The following is a 13,103-nucleotide window of genomic DNA, read 5'->3' on the forward strand; positions in this document are numbered from 1 at the left end:
ACCAGCTAAGTATTCACCATGCTAGTTTGCATCTTAAGTAAAGCAATCCCTGCTGGAGCTTTGTTGACACCTGCCTTACAATAACTTGTCTAAGTAAAATACAATGTGTATTGAAGATTAGTGAAAATGGCTGTAAATCCATCTTGTTTTTTTTTCAATATTTTTTTTTAATAGTTGTTCTACTCTGGTTGTATTAATGTTCTTGGCTAAGTGGAAAGCACTCTTAGTAAGATATCCTTTGTCCATGGGGTACAGGTTTGATTCCTAGTATTGCCTGTTTATTTGTTTTAAATGGGGGTCAGTGATGTTAGACAGATCTAAACCAGCTCTAAATAGGCAAATGGAGAAATATGCAAAAGGTAAGCAGGGAGGGTGTACAAAAGCACAAGATTTCTGGCCCCCAGCCCTTAATTGCAATTCTTGGCCAAAGGGTCACAAAGTGGAAATTAGCACTGCCAGTTTAGACCTTGATGTGTCAGTGCTGCCATACTTACTTACTTGCATATTGGTGTTGAGTTTGCCCACATTTTATCTTCATTACTATCTAAAATCATTTAGACATTTAGCAAACTGTCTCAAACCACAATTAGTATTGAATAGTTTTTGGGCCTTACTGACTTTCCCTTTATAGCAAAGGTTTATTGTTGTGTATAATGTAGATATTTTAAAGTAATCAATCATTAAGAAGTCCCTTTTAGTCTTATCAAGTTTTTGAGTAATAAACCTGTTTAATTACCTTAAAATATTTATTCAGGTCCTTTACTATTGGCTGCCCTTTATATTACAATAATGATTGAAATATATTGTGGCAACTAAAAATTTGGATAATCCAACCTATTTTACCATCTTAAGGTTGTTTACAAAGGTGTATGAAATATTTAAGTACTGACTTAGCTACAGAAAACCTCTAGATATAATAAAATGTAAGCAAGATGGCTCTTACTTTGACCATATCTATGGAAGCACTAATGAGAGAGTGGGTTATTTGATGCATTTGTAGGATTGAGTGAGATGAGAAATGAAGTGTAGGCTTGATGAGAGATGGCTGGTGAATGTGATGAGGGATGAATGTTTTACAAGATTTTAAAATTTTGGACAATGTCTCATGTTGACAGTAGAGTGCAGAAGTAAAATTTGGTAATTTTTTTTCTTTGTTTCTGTTATGTTAGACAATATTGAATATTCTAAAGTGAAGTTTCTTTTTTGTTTGGAATTGTGATGGCCCTAGGGCTTTAGTGCAATACAAATTACTAATGTTTATTCACTTTCTTTAAACAAACACAAGGTCTATGTCTCCTAGCTTTAACAAAGTCAAATGTAATTTTAAGACCAGGGATTTCAAAGTAGGTCAAATGAACTTCTGGTAAAAATGAGCAATTTATGAAACATCTAGATTAAAAAAAAGTCTTTTAGACAACAAAGAAGACAATTGAATAAAGAAAAGTACCTTATATCATAATTGTTGTGCACCCTTAAGATAGAAATGAACAAAGCTTCAATTAAGATTCTGTTTTGTTTAAACAGACAGAAGGGACAAACCTCCAAGCTTTGACAAATACAATCTCACTTTGTGGCTCCTATCTTTTCAAAGGGGACTTTCTTTGGATTTTTTCTATCCAACTAAAACTGAAAAGGACAGCATGATATACAAGTTACTTTCCAATTACCCTACATAGCAAGAGAAGATCATTAAGTTAGGCTATGCTTTATCTCAATCTCCCTCCCAATGTGCAGAAATATGGCTCAAATTTCATATTTTCAATGCATTTAACCTCCTGTCACCTGTTTTTCTAGTTATTGTTTGTCACATTTGTTTAATTTACAGCTACATGGGATGTAGTTAGAGAGACAGATTGACAAAACAAATGGAAAATAGGAAATTTCAGCAATACATTTTTATATTGGGAGGATTGAGGGGTAAAGTAGAGCAAAGTTGAATATAAAATGTGTTACCAGCTATTATTCTAAAAATTATGAAGCATGAATTTTTTTTTTATTATGTTTCTTTCTCTTCAGGTCCTTCTCTAGGGCTTTACCAAATCAAACATTCTATGCCCAGAAAAATTAGCAACAAGGTATAGTCTATATACAAAGGCTTATGTTATTTAACTATGAATATGGAATTTATATGGCAATCAGGAACTGGATACAGGCGAAAGCAAGTAAAAAAGAAAGAAAAAACTTCCCTAGTTATCTCAGGAGACTTTTAATAGATTACTCTTCAGATAATTGCCTATGATACATAATTTAAATATTTACCCCTGTACAGTAGGGCATTAAAACAATCTATCACAATGTAAGATACAATATATTTAGATATGATGCTGATTTACAAATTCCAAAATTCTTTGTTGTAGTTTTCATAATTTTGTTGATAAAGTTTTATATATTCATCATATTTTATTTTATGTCATTAACATTAGCCAAACTAAACTTCTCAATAGAACTTGAATGTGGTGGCTATAATGCACAAGTACTGCAAAAATCTTACAACACATTATGTGTTATGGTAACTGTTCAGTGAGAAAAAAACTATTTTCCTAGTTTAGCTTAATTTGTTATATTTTTGTGCTTATCAGAAATATTTTATTAATTTTAGGCAGCTGTCCCCCCTCAAAAAATTCTTCAACATTTGCTGGTTTATACTTAACTAGTATTCTACTGAAAACAAAAATTAATATATATTTTGTATTGAAGAAATATAAAGTCCTTTGGATTATTTTTTATTAAGATTAAGCAGTTTGCTACTTTCTTTTGTTAGGCTAAGCCTGTAATAGTGCTTTATTGTGAAGAGCCAAAATTTGTAGGGATTGCAAAGGCTAGCCTGAACAATATGTTATTACAAATTATTAGGTTAAACTTCTGTTTGGTAAAATTATATTTTAGATAAATTTGTATTATCTTGAAAAAGGTTTAGGTTAGGAAAATGAAACTTTTAGGGATGGGTCTAGAGACTAAACTATATCATGGGAAAGTATTTTGGAGCATCTAACTCTACTCTTTCTCTCTCTTAAAAACGTTTGCCTTAAATTACCTTAAATCACATTGTCTAATGAAATAAGGATTAAATCCCATAGAATTGCTGGTTAGTGATGATGACAGTTGGAAATCTCAATATTTGGTCCACACCCTTAGAAATGCTTGTGTTATAAAAGTGAAACCCTTGCAAAATAAATCTTCTACTTAAATGACAAGAAAAAAGCGTTTTTAGTGTCCTAACTTTGCTCAATTTCAATTTATGAAGTTTCCAAGATTTAGAAACTTTCAGGATATACATTTCCCTATATTTAAATACGAAACACTGATATGGCTTAAAATTCTACTCAAATAACAAGAATTGCATTTTCAAAGCTAAAACCAGAGAAACAGAAACTGCTAACTGAAAATTAAGGTAAGATGTTGTTTTACCAAAATTTTAATAGTTACAGACCAGTCCAGTATGCAAAATTCCAAGATTTAAAAACAGAAGAGGGTAATCACATAAGCTTAGCAATAGCTTCTCAGAGTATGTTTTTAGCTATGGATTAATCACTGAAAGTTTCATTCACCTAACACAACCCCAATCAAAGATAGCAAAAACTAGCTAAACTGGAATTTGACTGGAAATTTAATCTATAGCCTGGTAGGCTAGTAGAATTCCAAATCAAAACAAAAAGAAGTCAAACTAGAATTTTATCCTCTGTTTAGGGTAGCTCAACAAAGCTAAAGTCTTATCATTTAGGACTTTTTAATAGATAATTTTGCTTTTACAGTATGAATACAACATTTTCCAATATATTACCTGAACAATTTAACCCAAGATTCCACTAATTCAGACCCTTCCTTTCTCTCCAAATATACCAGAGTATGCTAGATCATTTTTCAATTCTCTCTGACCTCAAACTAATGTGAAATATGTCAAATCCGGAGGAAATTAAGCCAGTGCTAAATCATTTAATTATAACAGAATGACACTCTTAACACTATACGGATGTTTTATGTTTGAAATTTTTTGCCCAAACCGACAAGTAAAAAGTGTTTTCGCGAACCAGTTTTGTTTGAGCTCAACCATATGTAATTTTTTCCGTTTTTGCGTTAAACATACAAGCTGGTTAAACCAAAGCTGTCATTGGTTAAACCAGCTGGTTGACGCGAAAAAAGGCCTAAAGAATGCTGCATCCAGATGCAGGGTTAATTCTGAATACTCAGTCCGAAAGCTGTTTTTGTCATTTGTTCTTTGAAGCTAAAATCTCTACTCAACAGCAACTCAGTAGTAGGAGAAGAAACAGAAATCAACCATCAGATTGAAAACACCTTTAGCTCCTAATCACTTTGCTACTACTGCAAATTAAAGTACTGGACATGCTTTTGCTCTGTCTGATGGAGGAGCAATTTTTCTCTTACAGATAATGCATGCACAATTGTCAAGATTTTGTATAGCTTAGGTCAGACACTGGATATATCTAGCATTTACCATAGTCTTTGGTAGGCCTATGCCTAACAATAAGTAAGGCCCAAGACTTTCTTATGATGTCAATCAAGATCGAAGGTAATCACAAGATTCAAGGATCAAATTTTCTCTGGCCCTTGAAATCTAGTGGTCATGCAAATTGGGTGATCATTAGATTTGTAACATAGTGCATATCCACTTATGCGCTACATATACCTCTAGAGAAAATAAAATGTAAATGTCTCCATAACCATCTAGACCATATCTAGTAGGCTAATAGAACTGAGATTGTCCATTGCCAAGCTGCTGCTAAGAATCAGAAACACAAAGAATTATGAATAGAAAGCTGTTGTTTTTATAGGCATTGATTATTTAGACCAATAAGATCTGTCGTATATTTCACCACCTTTTAGCTGAATTCTTATGTTTTGCATTTGCTTTGCTAAAAAGTTGTCTTAAAAAGTGCCAAGTTTAGAGAGTTATGTTAATATTTTTCTTGCTGATCAGAACAATTGTCTTTACAATTCTTTCTGTTAAAAGAATTTCAGAGAGTTTATAAGTGCACCATGGGCATATTGCAGTCTCAAATGAGCTTATGGAAAACAAATAGGAAATATAATTTTTCTTATTTTGCATTATTTCAAGACTAGAATATCACAAAACTAAGCTTTCATATTGCTTATTGTATCTTAGGTAAATACAATTCCTGATGGAGTTTTGTTGATACCTGTCTTAAATTTACTTTGTCTAAATAAAATGCATATTGTTTATGGGCAGCAACTATGGCTTGAGTTTTTTTCAATATTTTCTTTTTCAAACAATTGTTGTTCTGTGATCACATTTGTGTTTTTTCCTAAGTGGCTGGCTCTCTAGCTTGAGAATCCTTGTCCAAAGGGCACAGGTTTAATTCCTGGCATTACCAGTTTATTTAGTTTTGGGATCAGTGATGTGACTCTGTCAGCTTGGCTAGAATTGGCCCAACTTTAAAAGGTTAACCAAAGAAATGTGGAGCAGTAAGCAGGAAGGGCATGCAAAAGCATAGGATGGCTGGCCCCTAGCTTCCTATTGTACTTCCTGGCTAAAGGAACACCTGGTCCTTTACTGGCCTACTGACTTGGCCATATAAGCTTTCTTTTAAACTTATTAAACATAAGTACAAATCAATTTAAAGATTAAAAGACAATCATTTAGAATTCAAACAAGACAAATAAATAAATAAAAGTATCCCTTTATAACAATTTAATGAATTGTCACAAATGTAGGTCACTCTTAAGATTGAAATGAACAAAGCTTCAATTATGAATCTGTTTTTTTTTTTTAAACAGACTGAAGGGGCAAACCTTAAAGCTTTGACAAATTCAATCTTACTTTTGGGCTCTTTTCAATGGGAACTTTCTTTTGATTTTTTTTTAACAACTAAAAACAGTGGGGAAAGCATCAGGTATAATGAATTAAGAGACTTGACAACATTTAGCAAAAGCTGCATGCAACCTGATGTAAATAAGGATGCTATTGTAGGGTATCAAAGAGAAGTCTACAGGTATATCCCAAATACAGTAAAGGCATATTACAAAGAACAAGAACAGGTTCATAGAATACCATTGAAGTGGTACAGTACTAGCCTCCTTCCAACAGGACAAATAAGGGGATTCACACCCCAAAGCTCTGACTATTTTCAATCACACCTTTAGGAGTAAAAAAAAATTAAATACATTTTTTCACATATGTCAAAAATGACAGTTGACTCAGGAGTTCAGGGTTAGGGATTCACTCTGTGGTGCCACAAATGGAAGGACCTTTGCTGTCATAAGCATTGTTAATCCTAGCACACACCCACACTCAAATATAACATTCTGTAAAATCATAAACATCTTAAACAGCAAAAATAAAAGACTTTTTTTTTATTTTTGATAAATATTATTTGAAAAAGGACACTACAAGGCAAAGATCAGGTTCATCAGCATGCTAAATTTGATGTGACAATGATAAAATTTGTTAAATCTTTTCTGGGATCAAATGTGTTAGCTATAGATAACACAGACATTGCAATATCTATTTGTCCATCCATCTGTTTGATTGAGATTCTGAGACTATGACCCTAAGTCAAAAAGGCTAAGGCTTTTAAAGTTTTTTTCATTGACCTTAGGTCAAATAGGAAAAGAGAAGGGGGTTCTATAAACAAAAAGTATAATTTTTTTGTTGATTTGCTGAAGTTAGTGAAAGGAGTATCAAATTTAAATGAAAGATGGAATAAATGTACATAGCAAAATATTACCAAATTGGATCCTACTAGAATTTATCAGATTTGTTTAGTATAATTTCAAGCATAGGTAAGGTTTTGTCTCTGATATTTGACCAAGTTTAAAAAAATCTTTTAGACCAAAAAGCTTAAAATAAATTTGTGTCTGATACACAATATAGTTAAAGATATGTAGTTAAAGGAAACGCTATCATATTTTTGATCCCTGGGAAATTAGTTTAAAGCCCTATCCTGATTAGAAGAGGTAGCTCACATCAGGTTACTCAAACATAATTCTAAAGGAGCTAGACCATGTTTAAAATGCTAATACTGCACTGATACTTAGTCAACTATGCTGCTATTTCAGCTTATTTGCATTGTGATGTTGACAATGGGTTTGCAGCTTTAATGTGATGATTGCTTGAAGACAGGATTATCACCCTATTTAGGGCAGATCAATTTTACTTGAAAGAAAATCACTTGGTAAAATTCTAGTTGATTGACTTCTTGCTATCTCAAAAAGGGGTTATGTTAGGAAAATGAAACTTCCAGAGATGCATCTACTGGCTAAAGTATGTCCTGGGAAGGTATTTTGAAGTGCCAACCTCTATTCCTTCTCTCTCTAGAGGGCCCTGACCTTTGATGACCTTTAAAATATGTGTTATAAAAGTGAAATACTGCAAAATAGATCTTCTGCTTGAATGAAGTACAACAAAATTGTTTTCAGCTTCACAACTTTACTCAATCCAAATTATAAGGTTTTAAAGATATGCCAATACATTTCCTAAATTTTGGAAAAAAAACATTGATATGGATCAGAATTCTATTCATAACAGGAATTGCATTTTCAGAATTAAAGGCAGAGAAAAAGCAACTGGTAACAAAAATTAAGATAAACTGTTGTTTTGTCAACATTTCAATTTTGACAAACCTGTTAAAACAATGGACTTCTTGCCATCTCAGAAAGGGTTTAGGTTAGGAAAATAAAACTTTCAGGGATGGGTCTACAGGCTAAAGTATGTCCTGGGAAGGTATTTTAAAGTACCCAGCTCTACTCCTTCTCCCTCTAGAGGGCCCTGAAATTTGCCTACATGACAGGTCTACTATTATTGAAATTTTGAAATTTCAACAGCAGTTTCCTACATTTTCATATACTTGTTGCTTTTTCTCTGCCTTTAGTTCTGAAAATGCAGTTCCTAGAAATAGATTTATTTGTAGCATTTGGCATACCCAGTGCATACTCTTTGCATTATATTTCTAATGTTTGGCATACCCCATGCCATATGCTGGCTTAAACAGGCCTAGTTACTAAACCATACTATAGGCTAATTTTTAGTTGAAAAAAGTAGAACGATTAGCCCAATACATATATTATATAGTCTATGTTTGTTGAGATTCTTGTTTCAACTGGATTTTTAAGGTAAAGTTGGGGTAAAATTCTACTTTGGCTATAAGGGAAAAAGATTTGATTTCGGGGTTAATTTACAAAAATCCGTCATGTGATATTAGTTTTTTTTTTATTGATGAATTTGAATTGTTATTAGATAAAATTAACAATGAAAATAAAAATAAATTTATGATGGGAGATTTTAATATTGATTTACTGAAAAAAGTGAATAGCTCAGATTTTGTTAATATGATGGTGTCACATGATGGTTTTCCTCTTGTAACTATTCCAACTCGGATTTCGCATCTTTCGGCCACCTTAATTGATAATTTCTTCGTTAATGGTTAATTACTCGAAAGATCCCAAGCAGATGTGATTGTGTCCGACGGGTCGGATCACCTTAGCTGTGTTTCTCTTGTCTCCGCCGACCCACGCGCGGACTACTTTGGAGATAAATATCGTTTTTCTTTGTCCGCTAGATCTCTGAAGTCGTTTTTGTTGCTTCTACTTACCTAAGTCGTCCGCTGGCGTGCTAAATTTTTATCCGCTGTGAATGGGGCCGACGTCCGTCGGATCAATAGAAAGAAGCACTGAATTCAAAACTTCTGAAAGGTGAAAATTGAAGTAAAGAGGAAAAGTAAAGAGTAAAGAAAGGAAAAGAGAAGTAAAGAGGTAGGCACTTAAACAAGACTTTAAAAACAAAACCTCCAAATAGTTCCATTTTTTATTTCTTACAGTTGCAGTGAGTTATTAGTAGTAATGTTGTGTATCTCATTAAGATGTTATGAAAGGGATATTTAGAAAGTATCTTGTTTGCTTTGTTTATGTCATTTAGACTATGATGAGTGTGGCTTCAAATGTTATCTAGACCTATCACTCTTTCTATTTGTTAGCTTTTTCTGAATGTTAACAATATCAGTTTTAAGCTTTAACTATTTCATAATAGGTGTTTAAGAGATGTATGTATCAGGAACATTACACATTTAATGAAGGTATTTAGAAAATTTCTGATGCTTTGCAGCAGAGAATACTGATTTCAATTCATTTTTTTTTTTGCACTATAACAGAACTCTTTGGAGAATTCTTGAGAGAAATCTTTGATCTGCTACTGGGTTATAAGTTTTTTTTTACTGGGGGATAATTTTTTCCATGTCATCAAATAAGTATATATTTGGAACTGCTTCAACAATATTGGAAAAAACAAAAACAGTTTCAATACAATATGGCAAAAGTTATGCAAGTTTGGTATGAATCTAACCTCAGAAGTTTGACACTGATTTTCATTATGCAGCACATTATATTGCACAACGTGATTGTTGAGCCTTGTGAGGCTCAACTTATTGGCTAAATTACATAATACTCCATGACCTTGATATGCTATTTTTTCCTTAATATGAACTCAAAATGTTAAAAAAAAACAAGGGTCTTTTGAAAATGGTTTTGAATTCCAAGGGTCTTTTGAAATTGATCATTTAAACAAAAGAAAAATTTACATTTTAATATGTAAAATCTAGGATATCAAAATCTTAGTTTCTCAAATATCATGGCATGCATAGCATAAACAAGTCCCATATCTGTTTTAGATGGACCTTCCAACATGGATCCAATGTTCGGAATGTAGCAAGATGTTCCAATCCGAGAGTGAGTTTGCTGGACATTCCTGTCAATGGACAGTTAGCCTTTATGCAGAACCAGGTAAATTCTACAACTGTCGTGCTAGAATCAAATCTTCATGTGACTTGAGAGCTGTTTGGTGATTGAAAAAACAATAAGGCATGAATTTGAAGAAACTAAGAAAAAGTATAAGCTTAAAATAATTGCTCAAAATTAATAGAGGAAGGAAAATCCCAACCTTCCTATCCTGCCTACTGGTAATAGGCCAGCACTTTGAGGTAGCCATTTTGTTCAGCATACTTGAAAGGCCAAACACTTTAAGTTACAAAATTTTGCAGGTAGGGGGGAGGCATATTTTCTGCAGATGGGATCTTCCACAGGGAGGGAAGTTTGCAGGGAGTGAATTTTACACTGAGGGAATTTGCCAGAATTCCTGTACAAAATTCGCCATGTCTTGCTTTCCCTTTGTCTTCTCAATTTAATGCATTGAGATGTTAAGGGCAATTGTCCAGTGTAAATTTTTACCAGGATTGAATTGTCTAGAAAATAAATCTGTAGAGAGGAGAGATTTTCCCATGAAGGTGTAGCCAGATTTCCTGGCATTTATTAAAAAACGATCAGAAAATAGATAAACAAAATAAAGTTTTTCTACTGAAAGTAAGGAGCAACTTTAAATATTAAAACAAACAGAAATTACTACATATATGACAGGGTTGTTCATTCTCAACAGCTCGTCCTTAATGCTTAAGTTTGAATTATGTCCCAATTCTTTAAAAACAACTCCTGAAACACTATGTGTGTTTGTTAAATAAGAACAATAAGAAGCTTTTTTTTTAAAGTACTAAAAACTTTAGCATAAAGAGCCAGGTGCTGAGGAAGAGCAACCACCTTATATACATAATCATTTCTGTCCGTTTTAAGCTTTTGATGTTGCTCCTTACTTTCATTTGTATAAAGTTGTTTTTTATAAATCAATTGTATTTTGAATTCCAAGCTCATTTATTCGGAATAAATAAGTTCCAGAAGTGGCATGACTCAATTTTTTTATGCATTATTCTTTGCAAGACTCATGGACAAAATGGAACATTTTTATAGGTTGATATAAAACAGCTTTACGACAAAAGATAAAAGTAGACAAAAAAAACAAAAATTTAACCCAGTTTATACACCTTATAAGCGTCTGGCTAAAGGTGCTGCACCTTAATAATTTGGACAAAATTTCTGGGATCATTGACAAATTGTATAACTGGTATTACTTTTAAGCTTCTTCTTCTTTGAACCTGAAGGCTACCTTTCTGCTCTAAAATTATAACCCTTAACTTCTAAAGGCTTCCAATGCTGACAGTCCTTAAATAATTAGTATAATCCATTTTTAGGCCCTGAAGACCCCTGTATTGTTGTTGAAGATCCTGGTACAAAGGAAAACGTGATTCCTGGAAGCTCTTGCAAACCTGGTAAATCTTAAGATTATTTCACCACAATTAAGGGAATGGGATGTTCATACAGTTTATTTTCCAGAGAAAGGGGATGGGAAAATTCAAGAAAAAAGCAGTCTAGGCTTTAAAATTTATTAGAATATGAAAAAAGGGACTGCATTGCTTATATACATTGGGAAAGAGAAAACAACTCTTTTTTTTATTAAACCTAGGGGTATTTGCTCACCCAAGGTTTTTTAGGGGGTTCAAGCTTCCATCACAAATGACTTTTTTGAAATCCTAGCGATTAAAAGCACCAAATACTGACATATTCGTCATAGTTATATTGTGCTATAGAGCTTTATAGAGTCTATCTTTTAAAATAGAATCCATTCAAAAAAGAGCATTGAAAATAATACTTGGACCAGTATACACCACTTACAAAAATGGGCTGGAACAACATAAATTTTTTTTTTAGAGACTTATAATTTTTTTCACAAACTTATTATGCGAATTGGCTTTAAATGCCTGAACTCTAAGATCATTCAGTCATACTACCTGAATGCAAAAACTCCTCAACTGATAAGAAGGACACATGACTAAACAGACAGAATGCTAATAAATTAGAGCTGACCCAATATCCATTTTAAGCTAATGAAAGATATAATGTCATTTGTCCTTTATTTTATTGAACATTGCAATTCTTATATTTTTTTTTATTTGTATTCAGTTTTAATTTTTAATGAGATTTGATGAGTTTTATGACATTTAAGGCTTGTTTTTTTAATATGTATATTATACTTCATTATATCATTCCTACAAAGAGACATTTATATGTCTTGAAACGGTTTTGTAGCCTACTCATGCTAGTACAGGCTATTTTTTATTTACTTGCCCTTGAAACCTCATCATTTTGAATATTATACTGTGCCTAATTAATCTGGAGTATTTCAAGTAGATGATGTGTAAGCATTTTGTCCACAAAGCTAACTTTCACATTTTACAATACAACTTAACTTTTTTACAATTAAAACTTTTTTTTTAGGCATTTGGTTTGGACGAAAAACAGAGGATGACAGGGCTGCAACAATTCAGCTTCTGAGCATAATAAAAAGCTCGGAAATGCTCCCAAAATTCAAAGGAAAAGGCTTTGTTGACAGTTCTACCTGGAAAGTTGTTGCTGGACTTGTAAGTGAAAAATATGACCTTGGGTCTAACCCCTGCAGGAAGGTTCAAGACCGTTATAATTATTTGCTAAAAAACTACCGAGCTTGGAAAGACAATTCCACAAAGACAGGTGCTCGCGCTCTAAAGAAACCTGATTTTTTTGACGAAATTGATGACATAAAGAGGGATGATCACAGCGTGTCTCCTAAGTTAGTGCTCGATTCGACCAAACGAGCTGACCTAAAAAAAATGAGAGAGCAATTGGGAGAGCCAAGAGAATCAGCTGGAGAAGGTTCTAGTATGCAGGAGGAAGGTGGAGATGAAGAAGAATGGAGTCACTCGGCTGAGCATAAAGGCCAAAAGTTTCAGACTAAAGGACAGCCCCCCCTGAAAAAAAAAGAAAAGCGGTCAGGAATCAAAGATGCATTACAGTTACTTGAAGTGACCACAGTTCTTATGCAAGAGGACAGTGAAAAGGCTAACAAATACAGGAAAGATATGAAAGACCTATATGAAAAAGACATATACATGAGGCAGGAGGCATCAAACCGTCTTTTAACAGTATTTGAAAGCTATGTAGATATAATGAAAGACAGAAAGCAGAAAAGACGTCGGTCCCGAAGTCCATCAAATTAAACTTGTGCAATATTGATGTCTCATTTACTTGAAGTTTTTACCTATACTTTGTTTTTTATTACCTATATTTTTACCTACACTTTTATTTTTTCTGGTACAATGAGAAGTCAATATGCCTTTATCCTAAGTTTTATGAATAAAAACTCTGAAATTTCATGTTTGATTTAACTAGCTCATTTGTTTTCAACCTTTAATCTTTAAGCTATTTTAAAACCC

The 13,103-nt window shown here is 33.0% G+C and overlaps 1 protein-coding gene across 2 annotated transcripts; it reads left to right on the plus strand.

Moving 5' to 3' along the window:
* The first annotated feature begins 8,457 nt into the window (after positions 1-8,457).
* On the plus strand, positions 8,458-13,029 carry LOC136041368 (uncharacterized). Of its 2 annotated transcripts, XM_065726019.1 has the most exons (4): positions 8,458-8,727; positions 9,639-9,750; positions 11,046-11,123; positions 12,130-13,029. In XM_065726019.1, the coding sequence occupies exons 2-4, from the start codon at positions 9,639-9,641 to the stop codon at positions 12,885-12,887; spliced, it is 948 nt and encodes a 315-aa protein (XP_065582091.1). In that variant the 5' UTR covers positions 8,458-8,727; the 3' UTR covers positions 12,888-13,029. The 2 variants fall into 2 exon arrangements, with proteins under 2 accessions (XP_065582091.1, XP_065582092.1); XM_065726020.1 differs by lacking the exons at positions 8,458-8,727; positions 9,639-9,750 and adding an exon at positions 9,815-9,855.
* The last annotated feature ends 74 nt before the right edge of the window (positions 13,030-13,103 follow it).

The sequence above is a fragment of the Artemia franciscana genome, unplaced genomic scaffold, assembly GCF_032884065.1.
Source record: "Artemia franciscana unplaced genomic scaffold, ASM3288406v1 PGA_scaffold_171, whole genome shotgun sequence".
Taxonomy (NCBI): domain Eukaryota; kingdom Metazoa; phylum Arthropoda; class Branchiopoda; order Anostraca; family Artemiidae; genus Artemia; species Artemia franciscana.